The sequence below is a fragment of the Panthera tigris genome, chromosome B2 (genome assembly GCF_018350195.1).
Source record: "Panthera tigris isolate Pti1 chromosome B2, P.tigris_Pti1_mat1.1, whole genome shotgun sequence".
NCBI classification, from domain to species: Eukaryota; Metazoa; Chordata; class Mammalia; order Carnivora; family Felidae; genus Panthera; species Panthera tigris.
This window is the reverse complement of record NC_056664.1, coordinates 78,008,350-78,030,464: the sequence shown is the minus strand read 5'-3', so window position 1 is coordinate 78,030,464 and position 22,115 is coordinate 78,008,350. Positions and strand designations below refer to the sequence as shown.

Sequence of the window (22,115 nt, the reverse complement as noted above, 5' to 3'; positions counted from 1 at the left end):
TAAGCTGTCTTTGCTGTACCTGACATATTTCATCCTTAATGCTTTTTATATTCCTATGTTTCTGACCTCAGTTTAGCAAAATGACTGAAATTTCACTTTCTATTTATTGCTTCTGCTTTACTCAGATCCCCAAGCCCATACTTTAGATCTTAGCAAGAATAGTGGAAGGTACAACAGCTGTGAAATCAGATCTGGATTAGAATTCTGGTTCCATCAACAACTAGGAGATCTCAGGCAAATTCTAATTCCTATATATGCTTCAGTATTCTGAGTTGTAAAGTGTGGATAATAGTATCTGCCACAAAGGTGTACTTGTGTATTAGACAGGAAAGTTTACTGAAAGTGCCTACCTAGCACAGTGCCTGACACACTGCAAGCTTTTATAAACAGTGGTTACGACTGTCACCATTACTATTATTGCTCATGTTTCCTTAACCTAGTTTGGAATTGGCATTCTTGACCCTTGACTTGTACCCCAAGATTACCGATGCCAAAAAGATGTAGAAAGAAAAAAGCAAGCCCCTCTCTGACAAAGGAATCTATGAATTTAAGACTATTCAACTGGAAAAGGAAGACAATCACTAATCACAAAAATTAAAGAGGAAACTCAGCAAGAATCAACTAGGTGTTGAGGCAGGAATGTTGACTTGAATAGAAAGCAAATGAAGTCTCCGTTGACATACAGAAGTACACAGAAATCTCTTACTGGCATTTAAAAACTGAAATAAAACAGAGCTTTTCAGTGGCAATCTAGTTTCCATGGGGAGTTATTTTTCCAGATAGCATAAAATTAGTTTCCTATCTTAAGCTGCACCTGCTAGATCACTGACATTTGTATTATTAAGTCTCTGGACCTAAAGTGCTTTCAATGTGAATTTTCCTCCTACTGTGCCCATCTGTTCTTTTCTTGTGGGCCCAGAGGAAGCCAAGACTTAATAAATATTCAATTCTCAGACTTCTTTATGATATTTTCATATAAGCATTTATATTCACTGAGGAAAATTATAAGTGTGCGTGCAGAAACTTAACTCACACTTGATTTTCCTTTCCTCATTTTCCAAGTGGTCATTATTTTTATGGAAGACTAAAAAGTCAACGTATGTATAAGTGAAGCCAAGAAAAACAAATGATTATAACTTTAAAAGGTAAATTTGTCAGGGTGGTAAGTGATCTCTGATATGGGACAACACCAAGATGTCTTATTTATATAATATTAGATAAATTTATGATCTCCCGTGCTAATGAAAGCAGGGCCAGCTCAGATGGGGGTAAGGCATCAAGGCCACTGCCTCCTCATCGCTGGTCCTCAAGTTCAGCAGTGACCTCCTTCACAGGACACATTTCACCAAGTGATGCTGCAACTCCACCCATCCTGGTTGGGGCCATGGTGAGATCACTTTCCATGACTACTTTCCCTGCCATGCCATCAAGCTGGCAAGATTAAAATTATCCATACCTAAGCCCTCCTCAGGTAGTGTCAATATTTGACTAAATGCTCATTTTACTTTAAAAAGCACAAGTTCAGGACACCTGGGTAGTTCTGTCAGTTGAAGTACTGACTCTTGATTTCAGCTCAGGCATGATCCCAAGGTTGTGGGATCGAACCCCGTGTCAGGCTTCAGGCTGAGCATTGAGCCTATTCGAGATTCTCTCTCTCCCTCTGCCCCTCTCCCCCACTCACAATCTCTCTCTAGGAAAAAAAAAATCACAAGTTCAAAAACAAGGTAAAACCAGCAAAGAAATGGATGGTTGCTACATTAAAACCACCATAAACCACAAACAAGTTCAAGGTATTTACAAATATTAGACACAGCATGGCTACTTAAAAACCCCTTGGCAGGCAACATTCTGGAGGAAAGGGTTATTTATTGACAGGCTTACATCAGACAAAACAGAAAAAAAAAACAAAACTACCTCAGCAGCTGCAAAGCTGATGCATACTCCTCTGAATCCCATATGTTCTTTTCTAAACAAGTGCAGTACAGCTCTCTGATCTGTAAGTAAAAAGCACACTTGTAAGGAACCAAAAGTGATGTACTAAGTTACACACTGCTCATTTGACAAAATCATAAATGGTCAAGACAAAAAAATAAATATTATTAAAAACAATCATTTTCTAAAAAAAAAAACCAAAAAACAAAAAAAACAATCATTTTCTTTAGAGGACAACAGACTGGGCACATATCACATAGGTCAGGCTATATAAGAATACCATTTACATAAAAGCAACATGAGACTACATTGGGACTGGCTGATAATACTGATCACACTGCAATAAGAAAATAATAAAATAAAAGCAATATGTGATTATTAAAAAGAAAGCTTAATGGCAGAAATCCTTTCATAAACAAATCATTCCTATGTATTTAGATTTGTTCTCTAAACCTTTATTTATTTACTTATTAGAGAGAGAGAGAGAGAGAACATGAATGTGGGGGAGAGGAGCGGGGGTGGGGGGGAGAGAATTCCAAGCAGGCTCTACACTCAGCCTGGACCCCAACACCCCAACACGGGGCTGGATCCCACAACTCTGGGATCATGACCTGAGCCGAAATCAAGAGTTGGACGCTTAACCCACTGACCCACCCGGTACCCCTGTTGTCTAAACCTTTGAGGTAGGATGCAAATATTTAGGAATACAGAATTATTCCACTAACATCCACTCTCTAGCTGGTTCACAGGTTTAGAGTATGACACAAAGGCCAGTGGGGCATAATTTTGCAAGGGCAGAAATGCTGTTTCCCTTTTAGTTCTTGGTGGAATGCAAGGTTAACCATTAAGCATTCTCAAACAGATTCTTTTTGCTATTTTGATAAAGTGGGGGGATCAACTCAGTATACATGACAAAGAAGTGTGAAAGAAAAAGGTTAAAATGCCTTAGGACAAATACATTGGGGGGCAGGGGAGGAGGGGGGAAGCAACACCACTGGGATTCATGTGGTTGTTTCTAGCTGTGGCCATCAGAACAAAATATACTGCTTCAATTACCAGTAATGTGTACAGCTGGAATGGATTTAGATTGTGCACTCAGTGCCTGATTTGGATCCATTTCAAATTCTGATGCCTGAATGCTGCTGAAATCAAAGCAAGAAACTACTGATATTCCTACTGCAGACATTCCAAATGAAGAAGTTGTGGTTACCTGTCGACCCAATGGGTACTTGGGAAGAGAAGAGGTGAACTGATGAAGACATCTCAAAACCAGGAAGTAATTTGTATGGTAAACATGTAAGTTTTCTAGTAATGATTGTATTTCCTCCTAAAAATCACAGAATACATTACAAATATGTAAGTCAGTAATTAAAAGAATAATAAAATCTACCTCACGAATACATATATATAATTCCTGGAAAACTGGTGAGAAAAGATGCAGAATTACAAATTAATTTCCTTAATTTTGAGAATTAGTAACGCACACAAAATCTAGGATAAAGGCTGGGTATTTCTGATTTAGTATCAGGTCTGGTGATATTTTACACACACCAAAATTAGTCCTGTAGTTTCCTTCTATCTATGGCACTGCCATTATAACTTGGCTTCCCACAACACAAGTGTGCAAAAAAGCACCCTGCTGGATGCCTGCTTGTGTCAGTCACCCAATATGTGCCACAGCGAGGTAGGCCTACCACCCTCTACCTTGCTAGCATCAGAAGGGTGAGAAGATCACTACAGAGCCCAATACCAACATCATTAACAGTTGCTGAGGTTACACTTAAGGCCTATGCTTCTCTTAAAGTACAATTAGAACTGTGTTTCAAAGAAAGACTACAGAAGAAACACCACGGGTGATTCTGATAAATGCCTGCTTTTTGTTGAGAATTTCTAACACTGGTTTTATTCGCTTTACTAATTAAAAAAAAAAAATGAAAAGAGAAATCTAAAGCCATCAAGCTTTAGAATTTAGACTCCAACAAGTATAATATGGGAGATAGTGTCTTAAACTTGTGGGATGACTAATCCCACAAATCAGTTTCAAAAGGGCTTTTTTGTGGGGGGGTGGGAGGGGTATTATGTTTTCTAGAACCTTCTGAAACAGTTTAGAAATGATTTTAACACACTACATTCTATCAACATCCAAGTATTTTTCAGACCTCAAATACTTTTATAACTGCTTCATCCTGTAACATTCTCTTAAAAGGATTATGATCTGTGGCATGGTCTTCACATTTTTTTCTTCTCTGTAAGTCAAATAAAGGACTTTAACTGCCGGGCTGCGGTTTTTTTCCACCAGTAATATCTTGCAGATACCCATTATTTTTAGCAGTCAAGCCTGCAGAAAATAACACCTCAGATACGAATAAATTCAAGCAAACCTAACCTATAAAAAGCAACAAATCTGATATATTTTCCTAAACTCTAATGCACTTAGAAATCAATTCCTTCATCAGCAATCTATAGATTATTACCTGAAAGCACAGGGCAAATGAAAAAGCTTTCAGAATCAAAATGTCTTTCCTCCCAGTATTTGAGTTAGTTGGTAATTTCAAAAATCTAGGTCTCCTATCCTAACAAAGGGTACTTTAACCACCACTGGGAGAGTACACTCAGCTCTAATTTTACTCTATGCTGTAACATGGAGAGTGCATAAAGCCACTAATTGTTTGCCTTAATGTATGCCTGAAGAGCTTTTAAACAAAGAAAAGTATTCTGGAGGGAAAGGAATCTATTACTGATTAATAACCATACTTCATGCTTCTTGAACTACCTATTCCTTTTGCTTAGTGGAGTACATGCTTTTGTGCATGTACAAATAATGGGTGATGCAGAACTGAATTTACTCAGAGGGGGAGGAAACTGAAATACTTTACACCTTGTGGGCAATGTTGCACACTCGAGGGACTATGCCTTGGGTAGGGGTGGAAGGAGGATTATGCACATGCTCTTTTTCCAGATGATCTCAGTCCCTTCCTACCTCTGCGTGATTACATCCCTGTGCCCAGTGGAATTCTAGCATTTAAAACATGTTTTGTTTTGTTCACGTAACACAGCATACTATTTTATCCAATGCCCAACTGAGGAAATGGAGTTCTGGTTCCAACACTGCAAGTAAAACTAGCTATGCTGGACTTCATGAGAAATCTGCTATACCCTTCTAAGGGATTTTTCAAGAGTTAAGTTATTTTGACCATCCCACACTTTTGCCTTATGTATTGACTCTGGAACTACTCTCTACATAAGATTCCATTGTTATTCACATCTGTGTTCTTATCAGCTGCAGCAGAAAACATCCAAATGATTAACTTTCTACATGACACTATTCTCTAAATCCTTTGTCTTACTGAGATTCATATCTGCAAATGCTTCTCTCCAGGCCAATTCTTAATGCACTTTATGAACACCTTTTTATAGGTTTTGATGCTGAGAAAATTCTCCACTTAATGCTTACAGCAGCATCACACTATGCACATGTGAAAACAAAGCCTGTTCAAATAGTAATCTTGTTTTCCATTCGTTAAATTTTTCCTCTGGAATCACAGCCATACACTGGTCATGGCTGCCACTGTTTTATTTCATAACTGTGGTTAGGATGATTCTTTTTAACAGAGATACACTTTGCCTAGTAATATTCATTATTTCCCAAAGAGATATGCTTTCTTCTTTTCTTGACACATGAAGACCTCGTGGTCTTTTCTGATTTTTGATAAAGAGACGCAAACAAAGATATTTCTCTGATATCAAATACAAAAGAGCAGCCTCCTTGCTCCTCTTCAAACATCAAGACAGGCTCCAACCTCAGGTCCTTTCCACTTGCTGTCTCGCTGCTGTTTGGAATTCCCTTCCGCCAGATTCCTGCATGGCAAGCTCTGTAACTTCCTTTAGTCTTTATTCAAAATTCACCTTCTCAGTAAGGTCCTTATTTAAAATGTCAATCCAACTCCCCATGCACACTGAACTTCACATTCCGCTTTTTTCCTTCATTGTTTTTCCTTAGCAACACAGATATTTTACCTACTTCTTTTGATAGCATGTAAGCCCCATGAAGGCAGAGGCTTTTGTCAGTTTTGTTCACTCCTATATTCTCAGCACCCAGATTAACACCTGGCACACAGTGGACCCTCACAAACTTTGTTGAATGAGGAATGCATTAATGAACGGAGGCCAACATGCACTCAGTCTCCCTTCTAAATAAGAGCAACCACTTGTTGTCTTGCTGGATGTGGACCAGATTTACTAATTTTTCAACAAAAGATGGAAGTCTGAATTTGTAATGTAAAATGTCTCAATTTGTAAATGTTGACTCAGGGTAAAAAAAACAAACAAACCACTACGGACCTAAAAAGCCACATTTATATTAGGCTGTGGGTGGCCAGTAAATGTATAGTATACCCTTTTAAATCAGCCATCTCCAATCACATCAATCTTGTCTGTCATTCAGTCAAAATCATTCATGTATTCTTGTTTACTTACATGACAAGGCCCCTATTTTTACTGAGCTGGTTACTTTCTTTGGAGAGGAAACCAATACCTATGTAAAATTTAAATATATATAGGTAAAGAAAATATGATCAGACAGAATTATATTTGCCATGATGCTTAGTTTTTGCAATTCTCTTCTACTTTCCATAGTATTTATTACTTTTGTGTCCAGAATGTTATGTATGGGGTGAAGAGTGACACCAGAAAGATTTAAAGTAAGTTATGTAAAAATGGCTGTAAATCTTTATAATATGTTCCTTTCAATCAATTCACTGATAACAAAAGCTGGTAAAACAGACACTGGATTTTAGGAATAAGAGGTATCTGCTGTCCAAGAACACAGCATTCTCTTAGTTATCATCTTGCTAGAACGAAGCATGATTTTTCTCATTATGGAGAAATTTTGACCAACAGTGTTTGGTTCTCAGTGTCTCATCACATGACAGCCAGCTCCTGGAGTGCCAAAGCATGGCTTTCTCCCAGCACTAGTGTGGCCTGTGTGCTTCTCCTCTCATCTGCCTCAGCCTTTTGTTCTCTGTGTTCCCACTGGGCACTTCAGACCAGCAGCACTTGATGAAGGGTTTGCACTGAAGCTGCCCGTTCCTGCCGCACTACTGTGCTAAAGCCTAGCTTGTTTGATCACATGTAGTAGTTTGTTTCCAGTCATTTTCTTCCTTTCTTCTCTTTTCTTTTAATTATTTCTCCTAATAGATTTTCCCCCTCCTCCTGCCCTGTCTGTCAAAAGAAATAGAAAGAAGAGGTGGAGGCAAAGGTAGGTGAAAGGCAGGTTACCACCAAACTCATGAAGTAATTCTGTGCCTTTTGTTCACGAATCACCATGAAAAGCATACTAAATGGTGAAAAGAAATCTACCACTAACTTGCTCTGTGACCTTAGATATTTCACTTCCTCTCTCTTGGTTACATTTCTTCATTTGTAAAATGAGCATATTCAATCAGGTTATCTTTCTAATACTAACAAATTACAATTCTAACAAGTCCAAGACCTACTTCCTACTCTCAACCAATTTAAAATCTAGCTGAGTACAGAGGGAATAGAGACATAAAATATTAACAAGTCAGAATAAAAAACTTCACCTGTTACCCGCAAGAGGTTGAATCTAAGTTGAAAGGGGTTGAAACCAAGCCAAATAGCTTTAAGGAAGATTTGAATAAAAATATATAAACAGATTTTCTTATGTGAAGTACATGGAATTAGTCATTTATTAAATATACTAAGTATAATGTAACTTCTTGACAAGACAGGATCAACATGAACAGCCATTACCGGTAATAGAGAGGGTGTGGTTGGTGTAGTCAGCACAGGATTAAAATGGGCCTAATCTTAGATATGGTGTTGAGACTTGCTTTTTTTAAAAAGTATTTTGAAAATAAAGTGTGTATATGTGTGTGTGAATGTTTCCTTTTCTAATTTGAGCAGCAGCATGTAGTGCTCCATGACACCTGGCCAAAGCTACCTCATACCAAGTAGTTTTCTAAGCCTCCTACAAATTATCTTCACTGTTAACTTGTCACAGTATTTGGAAAGCTCATTTCTGACTTCTCAAACACTAATACAGAACCTTAGGCACCTTCTCATCACCCTATACTAATTCTTCAATGAAGCGTCACAGAAAATGTATGGCCTATGATGTCAGATCTGGGTATTAATGCCAGATGTACCATTTGCTAATTGTGACACTTTAGATAGGCAAAGTTATTTAATCATTTTGTGACTCTCCTCATCTATACAAAGGGATAAAAACATCTGTCATATGTGGTGGCTGTGACTCAAAATGAGACAATGCATAAAAACTATCTACTAATTGGGAAAAGCTGTTAATATTCCATTCCTCCAAAACATTTGCTCATAGAAAGAAAAAGAATTTCTCACTATTCAAAAAATCCTTCCAGTATATTAAGGCCTAGTGTTTTTTATTATCAGATAATAATTATGCAAATACGAGGCACAATCTTCTTCAAAGCTCTCCTTAATATTGGACTTGAAACAAAATTTCAGGGACAAGCAATAATAAAAATCATCTTTGCAATTATGAAGAATTTGAAAGTTCTATATAAGGCACTTTGACAGCTTCTCATGAAATACTGTTTCATGAATTAAAGGGTTAAGTTAAAAAAAACCAGAAACCTTGATTACTAAAGCAATGGTATGAGGCAAAACATGGTAAAAATATAAACAGTAACAGCTCTTGCTATTTCACCTAAAACCCATAGTAATAATTTACCTATCTCCAATTAAACAGATGTACTAAAATAAAATTTTAATGAGGAATCAAATTAACTAGTCAGCAAAAAAAATTACCAATCTGTTTAATGAACAAGTAAATAAAATCACAGCGTTTTAGAGCCAAAAGAAACTTTAAAGATTCTCTGGATAGGAGCCCCTGGGTGGCTCAGTTAGATAAGTGTCTGACTTCAGCTCAGGTCATGATATTGCCATTCACAGGTTCAAGCCCTGTGTCAGGCTCTCTGCTGTCAGCATGGAGCCTGCTTTGGATCCTCTATCCCCCTCCCTATATGTCCCTCCCCTGCTCGATCTCTCTCTCAAAAATAAACAACATTAATAAAAAAGAAAAAAGATTATCTGGTTACACTTCTACCACAGGATTTGAAAGCTCTTGAGTCATCAGAAGTTTGCATTAATGGGAGCTTGTGCAGGCCTATTCTGCTTAAGCATAGGAAGACTAGATTGTTAACTGTCAGAGTGCACTTTTTGGCCTCTGTACTCTGCTGCACAATACATTCACAGGACAGACTACTCAGAAGTGAGAGAATGCACAGAATCTTTAATCTTTTATCAGCTCTATGTCATGCCTTAGCTTGAACTTCCCAGTGACACTTCTACAAATGTATATGGTTTAGTCAGCTGAATTTTTAAATTTGAAAGTATACTTTCAAAAAACCCATGTAGTTTATGAAATACAAAGCTGACATATAGTTTTAAAGCTGTATCTGTGAAACTGAGGGTCCATAATTCTAAAGGAGTTGAAGGTTTTTTTAACATCTTGAGTCCAGTCTGGGGATGATTCATATAAATCCTTCATTTAAGTTAGAATTTAGATTAATTCTAAATTTAAGAGAACATGGCAAGGGAAACAATAAACATTTCCTTCTAGGCAACCAGTCCAGTTCAAGTGGTTCTCAAAAATGGTCTTCAGGCCAAAGGCATCAGCATTACCAGGGACCTTGCTAGAAATGCAAATTCTCAGGACCCACATTTGAGCTACAAAAGCAGAAATTCTGGGGATGGAGGCCATTAATCAGTGTTTTAACAAGCCCTCCCCGTGATTCTGATACATACTAAAGTTTAAGAACTACTGGGTTTAGTTAATCAGGGTAGGGAGCAAAGTAGATATTCAGGGACGAAAGAATCTAGATATAAGGAGTATAAATTTCTCTGGAGTATACTTTGAGGTCTATGTCTTCAAAATCTGAGTGTGATAAATTCTAACAGTACACATGTCTACATAACTACATAATCTATACAACCATGTAATGCAAGAATATTACATTTAGTATGCATAATACAGAATATGTAATATACGAAACTACACATTCACATTGATCTTAATTTTTATCATACAGAAAAGTAATAACAATATTTATGATTCACATTTATAAAAGTTTTACTGTATATTTGTTCATAAATCACTCTCATTTGCTGAATGGACTTTGATTATCACTAACTGTATGAGGAAATCACACTAGGAATTATTGTCCCATTTTATAAATAAGGAAATTGAGGCTTAAATAGGGTGAGTGATTTTTCTAAGGTATACCTGGCTAACAAGTAGCTGGAGTTGAAATGCAAGTTGAAATTTGCTGAGGTCATAATCAGGATCTTCCCCTGTATCACGAAGTACCATACTTTTAATTATCATGTGGGGTTTTTTCCAATTTTTATCATGGTAAAATACATATAAAAATTGATTGTGTGTTTAAAAAAACCATAAAAGGAGAAAAAGAATAATAAATGCTTAAATAAATGAATAAAATATACAAAGATACTTTTACTCTAAACTACAAAAATCCACAGACATATTGATTAATCTTTTTCATAGACTTTTTTTTTTTTTTTTTTAGAGAGAGAGCACATGTGCAAGAAGAGCAAAGGGAGAGGGAGAGAATCTTAAGCAGGCTCCATGCGCAGCACAGAGCCCAATGTGGGGCCTGAACTCACAGCCCATCATGAATCATGACCTGAGTCGAAATCAGGAGTCAGACATTTGACCAACTGAGCCACCCGGGTGCCCCTCACAGACCTCTTTTGGTCTTTGAATTTAGCAGGTGACCTGCACATAACTTTTTTAGGGTAAGGTACAAATCTTTGTGTACCTTCCTAAATAAGCCTTTGAATAACAAAATATGCAATCCTAAAATGAATACAGCAAAGATAATAACAAATGGGGCTGATAAGTGCAATAAGAACAAGAACAGATAAATAAATGCTTAGAAAATACATGAAACGTTACTGAGAAGCAGAGATAAATGTCAGACTATTTCTACAACAGATGAGCCTAGAGATTCTCTCCCTTTGTCATTTCAATGGTTAAAAGTACTCTTTAAAAATCTATTCCTGGCTTCTGAAAATATGCTGTAGCAGGAAATGCACTTGGCAACTAGCTGACTCAGCAGAGCTAATCCATCTAATCTTAAAACTCAGTAAACATGCACACATCCCTTTCCACTAGTTCTTAAAGTTCCCTCTACCAAAACAACCTGCATTAGGATGTGAAAACTTCTTATACTGCTCTAAAAAGGTTACAGAGATTATTAAAGTGATTATTAAACCCAGTCTAGAAGTGATTTTATATTATGGCCCAGTGTGGATTCTGCATTAGAAATAATGCCCAACAAAAAGCCACTGTCCACTGTTATACTGTATGTCAATTATATCTCAATTATAAAAAAGCCATTCTCTTTTTAGCATTTATGAATAGAAGGTAAATTAGTATTCAGAGCTATACAGAACACACGCCCTCTAGGAACTAACATTCTTTCACTCAAAATTTGAAAACAGTCTGGGCCAGCAAAACCTTTAGTACTAGGGCTACTTCAATCTCCTCTTAATTTCATTACAATTTTCTGACAACTTTTTCCTTAAAAAAGGCATGACAAGTATGAAAACAAATGTGACACTATGCATTTCTAGTTGTCCATCATTAAGGGACTTACTACGTAAAATGAAGGTACATTCATCCCAAAAGTACTATACCACACTCAGTATTGATATGAAATGATTTTCAACATTAAGTGCAAAACAAAACAGGTGCAGAACAGCATATATAATATACTCATTTATATTCTGTAAAAGAAAGAAGGAAACTCCTAAAATACGTAAAATTCCTTGTATACGTGAAAAATCTTTCTAGGAAAACACATAAGAAACTAATAACACTAACTGTATCTAGGAAAAGAAAGTAGGTAGTTGGAGGGTAAAGGTGTGAGGGAGTGTTTTCACTGTATATTATCTTTGCCTTTTGAATTGTACCATGTCTGAGTATCATTTATTCAAGAAAGAACCAAAAAAATCTTCCTTTTGATATTCCCTGTGTTGTATTGTTCACTCAATTTTCTAAGCTCATTACTTCTTTCCTGGCATTGTATCAATATAGAATGATATCTTTTTCAAATCAAATCAATACCCACTTAGCAGTGGGTCCCTAAACTGCATGGCTTCTATGTGCCTTTATTTATGACGGCCTTTAAAAAAACATTAAAATGACATTGCCTGCAGATTCCAAAATGGAATATGGAAATAAAGTTGAGATCTCAAAAGTATTTTCGAAATACACCATACGATAAACCTGTAGTTAATATTTTGTCTCAATAAAAAAGGTCATCTTTTAGAGAATTAAAGTTTTGTGTCATCTTCAATAGTCATACTCCTATATGATCATCAAGACCCACTAATTCACTGTGAAAAGCATATTAGGACAGACAGGTATGTTTTATAAATTCAATGAATAAATTTTATGTGCACATTGTTTTTCATGAAGAAAAAAAAAGTAAAACTGAAACAAATACATCCACATTCCTACCTTCAAAAATCTCTCATTGGTCAATAGTGCAACTTGCTTTTCTGAAGCTTGCTTTTCCACGTGCCTAAAATTTTCACCATCCCGTACACAAAGAGAGAAAATTAAACATTCTAAAGATGTGACTATCACATGGGGGAAAAGAACTACCTAGAGTGGTGGCCACATTCTTTTATTTCTTCTCAAAAATAAATTCAAGATAATAGTCATGGTTTAATAGTAATTTCTAACTCCAAAAAGCAGCTATACTTCAGAATCTAGGGATCTAATCATAAACAAAAGCCATAAACTCCAGAATCAGAAAATGTTCTTTATAAAAGTAACTCTGAAGAAACTGCAAATTATATCCCTTTGTAAAAATATTTTTCGTTACGGTATGTTTTCAAATCCAACAAAGAAATCTCACGAGTGAAAACAGAAAGGTTTTACTGTGCTCTATATAAAATGGTTATTTTTTTCTTTCCCCACTTCAAAAATAGCTAGATCTGAGATACTTTTTTTTACCCCAAATTCTATTATGTGTTAAATATACACTTCTCTTTTTACCTCCTAAATGATGGAAGACGTCGGATGTTTTCACATTGATTTTCTGATAAAAAATTTATTCTTCTCTTGGCTTCCGAGAGATTACAGCATAGGACACTGAGGGGCTGAGAGTAGAAATGTTCTAATAGAGAAAGCTGAAAGAAATGTGAAGATTATATAATGTCATTCTAATTCCACAGAGTAACTTCATGTCAACAAACCTTTTTGTTGCTTCATAAATAAATCCCTCTGGTATTAGCACTGTAATATAGACCTGGCCAAAATACGTTTAAGATCTAGGTTTCCAGAGCAGTCAAATCAAGTAAACAGTCCCCCCTGCAGATTCTTTTATATAAACAGGTTTCTTATTTATTTTAAAGAGTTTTTGTTTTGTTTTTATTTACTTTTTAATTTATATCCAAGTTAGTTAGCATACAGTGCTATAATGATTTCAGAAGTAGATTCCAATGATTCATCCCCTATATATAACACCCAGTGCTCATCCCAGCAAGTGTCTTCCTTAATGCCCCTTACCCATTTAGCCCATCCCCCCACCCACAACCCCTCTAGCAACCCTAGTTTGTTCTCTGCATTTAAGGGTCTCTTATGTTTTGGGGTGCCTGGGTGGCTCCGTCGGTTGAGTGTCCGACTTTGGCTCAGGTCATGATCTCACGGTTTGTGAGTTCGAGCCCCGCGTCAGGCTCTGTGCTGACAGCTCAGAGCCTGGAGCCTGCTTCGGATTCTGTGTCCCCCTCTCTCTGCCCCTCCCCCCACTTGTGCTCTGTCTCTCAAAAATAAATAAATAAATGTAAAAAATAAAATTAAAAAAAGAGTCTCTTATGATTTGTCCCCCTCCTTGTTTTTAAATTATTTTTGCTTCCCTTCCCTTATGTTTATCTGTTTTGTATCTTAAATTCCTCATATGAGTGAAGTCACATGATATTTATCTTTCGCTGACTTATTTCACTTAGCTTAATACCCTCTAGTTCCATCCACATAGTTGCAAATGGCAAGATTTCATTCTTTTTGGTTGCCAAGTAATACTCCATTGTGTGTGTATGTGTATGTATGTGTATGTATATATATATGTATATATATATATATATATACATATATATATACATACATACCACATCTTCTTTATCCATTCATCTGTTGATGGACATTTGGGCTCTTTCCATACTTTGGTTATTACTGATAGCACTGTTATAAACATTGGGGTGCATGTGGCCTTTTGAAACAGCACACTAAGGTTTTTTTTAAACAGCAAAAGTATGGAACTAATATATTTAATGTCACAATAACACTACAAACAATGCATAAATCATTCTGTATCTTTAATATTTTAAGACTCTGATTTTGTGGACAAGCTCAGAAAATTGTAATCTCTGAAGTATGTATTAGAAGAAACTAATATGAATGGATAGATCAACTCTCTGCAGAACCAACTCACAGCAACAGTAAATATGGTGGGGATAGGACTGGGGTGTGACCTCAGAGTTTAATAGATGTCCAAATACTCACAAGAAAATATTCATCTATAAAATCAGTGAAAAAATTTGGTCTGCTGAATAAATAAAAATGTTACAATGGTAGAAACTTTCCCTTCTGATAAAAAAAAATAATGAAAAATGAGAAATAGCTAAAGAAAAGATATCTTTTTAAATTCAGTTTTATTTCATGAAGAAAAACATGGTACAATATCTGGTAAATTTAAATGTTAAGAATGCTGTTGTCCCCATAGTATAAGGGGGAATGATCTTCCAGAACCTACCATAACTTGTAAGATGTATCTTACAAGACCATTCAAATGTTAAAAACTTGACCCTAAGCAACCTTTTTATGGCCAATTTGGTTTTTCCAGACACCTTGATACTAGACAGTTTCCCTAGAGAGTGGACAAAACACAGTCTTGTCACTAGAAAATAGAATTTCCCATCACAAATTAATAAATTAACATGATAGCTTATATATTGGTATTAAGGTATTTGAGCTTGATCCTTACTGGGTAAACTGATAATGAATCTCTGAGCCTATAGAGCTGAAGACCAGATACCCAAGGCTAGAGGAAATCCTCCAAAATAGTTCATTCTGGAGGAAGGATGAGGCTGTAAGAAAAGAGCCAGCCTTACTTAGAAACAAATACCAAACAGAAAGTAACTGTTCATGCCAAGTGCTAAATTATTTTCACACATATTAACAAAATCTTGTTTCTTACTTGCATTTTTCAATTATATTGTGATAGTATTTATTCCAATGTTAACATCACTTTTTAAATATGAGAAAAGTAAAAAACAAACATATAAGGGACTTGCTGGGGAGGAGAAATGGGAGGAAGTCACATGACTTACAGTAGAGTTATAAATAAGAACCCAGTATCACCTACTTTGTCTAAGTATGTTCTCAAAATCTGGGTCAACAAGTTGGTCAACATATCCAACTAATGAAGGAAAACCTTAAACATATACAGAATGATTATATACCCTACTACACCCCCTATGGAAAATAGGACTTACGCATTACTTCCCACTGATGATTAGGAAAAGTAGACAAATAGGGTCTAACGGCTCTACCACTTAAAAGCTGTGTGACCTTGGCCAAGCTACTTAACCTAAGCCTCTGTTTCCTCACCTGCAAAACTGAAGATAATAGTACCCATTAATGAAACAATGTAAATACTTAGTACGAGCTAGCACAAAGGAGGTGCTTAGTAAATTATGAGGAACCTATAAAATCATCTAATCTGATTCCCTATTTTACAGATGAGAAAACTGAGACCCCAAGAGATTACATAATTCGATGAGTACCCTTTTCTTCACTTGCTTTCTCAATGGTATTTGAGAAATGATATTACCTAGAACTCATTCTTCTCTTGACTTCAGTGTTACTCTACTTTCTAATGGTTTTCTTTATTGTTTTTAGTCTCCTTTTCTATTACTCTTGTCAGCTTACAATAAGATTCTAATCTTAGTCCTTTCCTCACTCCTCTGGATGATGCCTCATCCTCACTATGTGACTTCAACCACCACCTTTTAATGATAAATCCTAAATATTTCTATTTACTTCCAGATTTTTCTCCTGAGTGCCAAATCTTTATTATCCAACATACCTGAAAAAACCATATACAAAAAGAAACTCACCTTTTTCTAACTGGCTCTTCACTTTATATTAACACATATACTTAATAAATGGTACCACCTCCAATCCATTTGCCAAGATAGAACTTACGCTTCTCTTATGCATCCTATCATCCACTTAGTCACCAGGGTCTGTCGATTCTATCTCATCCCCAAATCTGATTCCTCCTCTCTAGTTCCACTATCACAACCTTAGTTTAGCCCTTGTTATATCTTGTCTAGATCAGTGCAGTAGTCCTCCAACAGATCTCTCTCCTTATACTGTTGTCTTTACCTAGAATGCGCTTCCCATTTTAATCTGGTGAGCCTCTATTCCTTAGGATATACTTTCGTTTTCTTATGGAATCCCCACACATTTCTTTCATAGCACTGACTATTGAGAACTGTAATTTCCCATTCTGCCTCCTTCACTAAACAAAAGAGCAATCTGAAGGCAGAGATTTCCTTGTCCTCTGTATCTCTAGGGCTCAGCATAATTCTTGGCTTACAGTTGGCTCTTAATAAATACTTTTCAGTAAACAAATGAGTGAAGTAAAATGTATGAGAGAAGCAAATCAGAAATGTATTAGATCTTGGGGTGCCTGGGTGGCTCAGTCGGTTGAGCATCCGACTTCGGCTCAGGTTATGGTCTCACGGTTTGTGAGTTCAAGCCCTGCGTCGGGCTCTGTGCTCAGAGGTTAGAGCCTGCTTTGGATTCTGTCTGTCTGTCTGTCTGTCTCTCTCTGCCCCTTCCCCACTAGTGCTCTGTCTCTCAAAAATAAATAAATGTAAAAAAAAATTAAGAAATGTATTATACCTCAATATCATTTAATTTCGCATATTGCTAAGGTAATTTTGTTGCGTTGAAATATTTTTTTTTTTTAAAGTCAGGTTGGGAAAAAAGACATATGTTAGCCATAAGAGAGCACTACAGTGTTTTACATGGAGAAAAAATACATAACAGAAATAATTTGTAAACTTCAAGTTACTACACAAATGTGAGGTATTATAATATTGCACTTTTGTACTGAAGATTACTAATATATTGGTTTTAGTAACATGTATTTACAATGGCATGTATTTACAATGACTACACTTTGCTAAGGTATTTTAAGGTAGATGCCAAGAGAAGAAGATAACATTAACTTCCAAATAACTGGGGAATGGGCTCCTTTTGTAGTTTAGAACAGACAGTATGAAGCTGAGTTCACGAATTTTCTTCTGGCAATTCATGAAACCTTAATAAAACTGCTTTCCCAATATGCAAGAATAAATATAAATGAATACATATACATATATGTGCAAGGGACAACAAACTATGGCCCACAGACTATTTTTACATGGCCCAGGAACTACAAATGTTTTTTATATCTTTAACTGGTTATTTAAAAAGAAGAAAAAGAATATGCAACAGAGATGTAGCATTCACAGCCAAAAATATTTAATATCTGATCCTTCACAGAAAATTTGCTGATCCCTCATATATAGTATTTTTTAGGAAGAAATCAAGAATCTCACAACAAACAAACAAACAAAGTCCCTAGGGGCACCTGGGTGGCTCAGTTGGTTAAACCTGGCTCAAGTCATGATCTCATAGTTCCTGAGATTGAGCCCAGTGTCAATGGGCTCTGCCTTGACGGTGTGGAGCCTACTCTGGATTCTCTCTCTCCCTCTCCTTCTCTGTCCCTCCCTGCTCATGCTCTCTCTCCCTCAAAATAAATATATTAAAAAAATAAATAAATAAGAGTCCCTTCCTCCCTACCCCTATATAGTTAAGAATCATTGGAATGCAGGGGGTGTGTGGGATGTCTTTATCCATTTTTGACATCTGAATTAATATATTCTCTATGTTTTGCTGCAGGTAACTAAGAAATGGTAGAGCCTAGAATAACATAACTTGAATTTACTTATTTAAGATTTTTTTTTAACATTTATTATTATTGAGAGACAGAGAGACACAGAGCGTGAGCAGGGGAGGCGTAAAGAGAGGGGGAGACACAGAATCTGAAGCAGCCTCCAGACTCTGAGCTGTCAGCACAGAGCCCGATGCGGGGCTCAAACTCACAAACTGCGAGATCATGAGCTGAGCCGAAGTCGGTTACTTAACCAACTGAGCCACCCAGGTGACACTTGAATTTACTTATTTTAGAGTTTGCCATTTAAAATGTCTTATCACACTAAATAGTTTCAAATAATATGCAAATTACTTAGAATCAGCTTATGAACTTTCACACCCATTAGTGTCTTCTTACCTGAAGTCCTTTTATAAAGTTTTGAATTGAGAAATCATGATACAAAAAGATGTTGGTCAAAATCTGTAGCACTTTTTCACTTAGTTTAAAGGGAAACTGAGTTGTAAGAAGTAGCTGAAAGACATAAAAGGGGAATAGGACACACTCCTTATTAGTCTTTACTCTTCATAAATATCAAGTATAAATCATGAGGCAAAGAATGATACTATGACACAGTAACCATGAAAGCTATAAAAGTAGGTAGGTTATTTTTAGGTCAAATATCAACTAAAACTTTAAATTAATTTACATAAGAATCATAACCAAAAGAAGCTATTCATACTACATCTTCAGAATCAAAGATGTCCATCATCTTCCATTCAATTACTAATTTAAAAAAATACCATCTATTAACTATACAATCCGTCTTCTCCGCCAGAAGCCACTGAAGAAGCTATAGGCTTTGGTAATTCCTATTATAAGATTTCTTTTTCATCCCTAACTTACACACATTAATGAGGAATAACACATTATGCACTGTTGAATGAAAAACCCCAAATTAACAGATGTTATCTGTTACAAAATAGCTGCATTTGTATTACTCAGCTAATTTTCAATGGCCTAAAGTGAAGATTTTATATCTGAAAACGAAAAGTCATACTAGGTTTTTAAAACTGAAATGTAGTTATAAAAGGCCACCTGCATTTGATCACAATCGAGCAATTTTAAATACGGCAGCTATAAAAATTTTCCTCAAAGTATCCATAAACAAACGGATACCATCTTCATGGGGAAAAAAATGTATAAGTGGTCAGTAAATAAATGGAAGTTTTTCATAATTTACCTTACACAAGCAATATAAAGCACACCTTGAAAGAGTTGAGTCTGGCAACAATTTGTGGAAGGTCAATAATAATTTAGGTAGAAACAGAACTAAAACTAATTGAAACATAGAGCTAAGGTCTGAGGAAATGTTAGTATTTATCTTCTGCCAAGAGCAGCAATGACAGGAAAGGGTCCACTAAAATATCAAATTATTTTAATTTTTTTTTTTTTACTGTTTACCTTTAAGAGAGACAGACAGACACCCAGAGCTTGAGCAGGGGAGGGGCAGAGAGAGAGGGAGACACAGAATCCAAAGCAGGCTCCAGGTTCTGAGAGGTCAGCACAGAGGCTAGCGTGGGGCTCAAACTCATAGACTGCGATATCATGACCTGAGCCGAAGTAGTATGCTTAACGGACTGAGCCACCCAGACGCCCCTCAAATTACTTTAAATAAAATGTAGGAGTAAAAACATGGTTGCTGTTTTTAGGAAATCATTAAATTTTATTAAAATTTATTAAAAACCTAAAATTTTCCATTGAGTAATGACTGATTGATAGGTAGGTAGGTAGGTAGATACAGAAAAATAGAATCATTCTTTCTACAAAGCTTTTATTTTATCTGAAGAGGCAATGTTATGCCCTATAAAAATCATTAAATATTAAAAAATGTGAAGAAATATGTTCAATATCATACTCTGAGAGATTCAAAAATTTATCACTAATGTTTACATTTATCATCTATTCTTGGCTGTCTTCTTTTCATCCTATTTAGCTGATACAATTTTTTCTTTTTACCTTATCAAGTACCGTAGTCAGGTGCTCCTTGCAGGACAGAGACTGGAAAAGTTCTATGCACAACAGAGATGATACTGCATGAGGAAGCAACCGATGGATGATAATAGGAGACGTGGCAATTCCAAAAATGAGTATTAGTGGAAATTCATGTAGATGTTGACTGGTTTTCAAAGGAAAATACAAAATTGGGATTTTTCTTTTTTTAGCAAATATATTTCAATACATCAAATTTCAAATTAAGACCATCTTTATCTGAATGTCTACTGTATAAGACACTGATGAAGAGTATCATTCTAAATACTAAAATTTTCTAGGTCACTTATTTTCCCCTGTTAAAGTAATATAGATGGTTTTTTCCCAGACATTCTAGCTCTGAAATCAATCTACTAAAAGATCTCTCATTTTATAAATAAGAATACAGAGGTCCAGAGAGATCAAGTGCCTCTCTCTAAGGTTATACAATCTCAAGTGTTAGAAGAGTTAGATATTCAATTTCACCTCTCATCCAAAGTTTGAGCTCTATAGTCTTCCTAACAGTTAGACAGTTAAACAGTCTATGCTTTAAGAGTTCAGTGACATGAAGCTCACATTTTTCAAGGTAACTTATTCTATTTATGCACATTTCTAACACTATGTCACCCAGCTATACATAATAGCTAAGAAACAGGAAACTTTACTTACACATATGTAAGACATATTTTTAATGGACACCATTTAAAAATGTTACATACTTTCCTTGCATTAACTCAAACTTATTGGACATGATTTATTCCTAGTATTACTAGTATGAACACAAATGACTCCCACAGAGTAAAACAGCACTATCTTTGAGAGCTACTGTGGGTCTGAACACTTTGTGCCATGGCTGATGATTTTGTTTGCTCCCTCCTACTGGCTATTGCTTGTCAGTATTCTAGCTATGCAGTTCTACCTTCATAGGAGTGGAGTGCCTGGCTCTGTTACTGCTCTAAGTTCTTCCTCACTTTAGATGGCAACAGGAGTCACAAGTCTAAAGCTCCAAAAAAGTACAGCTCTTTTGTCAATATTCTTAGTGTGCAACTTTCAAGCATGTTAAGCAGTTCAGTTTTAGCATTAAGAAAATTCTTAGAATCTAGAAATCTTAGTTTCTATGGTGGAAAAAAAAGACACTATCAAAATAGTAATTCTAAGACAACATATAGCTTTAGGTAAACTTAGCCATACCTATTAAGTTAACATACAGAAAAAGCCAAAATAAATTATATCCTAAAAATGCACCACGGCAAATACATGTCACTGGATTTTAAATAGGGTTAGTTAGTTCAATTCTGAATTTCACAGGAATGCCCTGAAAATCCAATGAGATCATGAAAATAGTTTCTCATTATAAAAATTATATAAGATAATGTTATTTAGAAAACATACTTGCTCAGAAGAGCTATATGTAACTCAGAGCTTCTAATGGTGGATAGGTATCAGAAAATAAGACCTGACAAACATCTCAAGCTGGAGTAATTTATCGATTTAATGGGCAAGAGACAGACGACCTTGGTGAGAGAAACTACATTTTACATTGCCTTTTTATACTAATTAAAAGGTGGCTAACTTTAGTCTTTTGATCTCATTCTTGGATCAAAAAGCAAATGAAAATCTGATAGGAGGTCTTTGAACATTTAATTATAAGGAATTTGAAATCATTCTGGTTTCTATCCAGTTGGTATTAAAATGAAGATTAAACTGCCATTCATTTTCTCTGGAAAAGGTTGCTCTTCAAGTTAAAAGTTACATGTTTCCTTAATAAAAAGAATTTTATGTAAAAGCCAGGTGATATATCATCTACCTGCTGATAATTATGAAGTCCTGGAGTACTTTTGTGGTGAAGCTTTCCAAATCCTTTAAGATAAGCACAACAGGAGGAGACTGCCATTGGCTAGACGAAGTCCTCTTTTTCCTTGGCAGTTTTGGATCTGTCTTCTTTAAAGTCATGTAAAAAGGAGTTAAAAGTAAGCCTTACCATTCAAACAATGCTACAACACTACAATGATATATCTCCCTTTACATTTTACAGTAATGCTTTTTCTTTTATTTCTCCCACATAATAAAGAGAAACTCATTCCAACAGTTATTAGCAGAATCTTTTTGTGTCTGACATGGGAATAATAACCAAGA

The 22,115-nt window shown here is 35.8% G+C and overlaps 1 protein-coding gene across 4 annotated transcripts in view; it reads right to left on the bottom strand.

Moving 5' to 3' along the window:
- Positions 1 to 22,115, bottom strand: part of ORC3 (origin recognition complex subunit 3) — a 61,803-nt gene that overhangs the window by 21,702 nt on the left and 17,986 nt on the right. For all 4 annotated transcript variants that reach the window (XM_007076920.3, XM_007076918.3, XM_007076919.3 and 1 more), the window contains exons 7-13: positions 21,787 to 21,920; positions 19,968 to 20,127; positions 18,369 to 18,482; positions 13,022 to 13,155; positions 12,479 to 12,542; positions 3,143 to 3,259; positions 1,915 to 1,994 (exon numbers count right to left, since the gene is read on the bottom strand). In XM_007076920.3, coding sequence (XP_007076982.1) covers positions 1,915 to 1,994; positions 3,143 to 3,259; positions 12,479 to 12,542; positions 13,022 to 13,155; positions 18,369 to 18,482; positions 19,968 to 20,127; positions 21,787 to 21,920 — 803 coding nt within the window. The remainder of the gene's footprint in view (positions 1 to 1,914; positions 1,995 to 3,142; positions 3,260 to 12,478; positions 12,543 to 13,021; positions 13,156 to 18,368; positions 18,483 to 19,967; positions 20,128 to 21,786; positions 21,921 to 22,115) is intronic.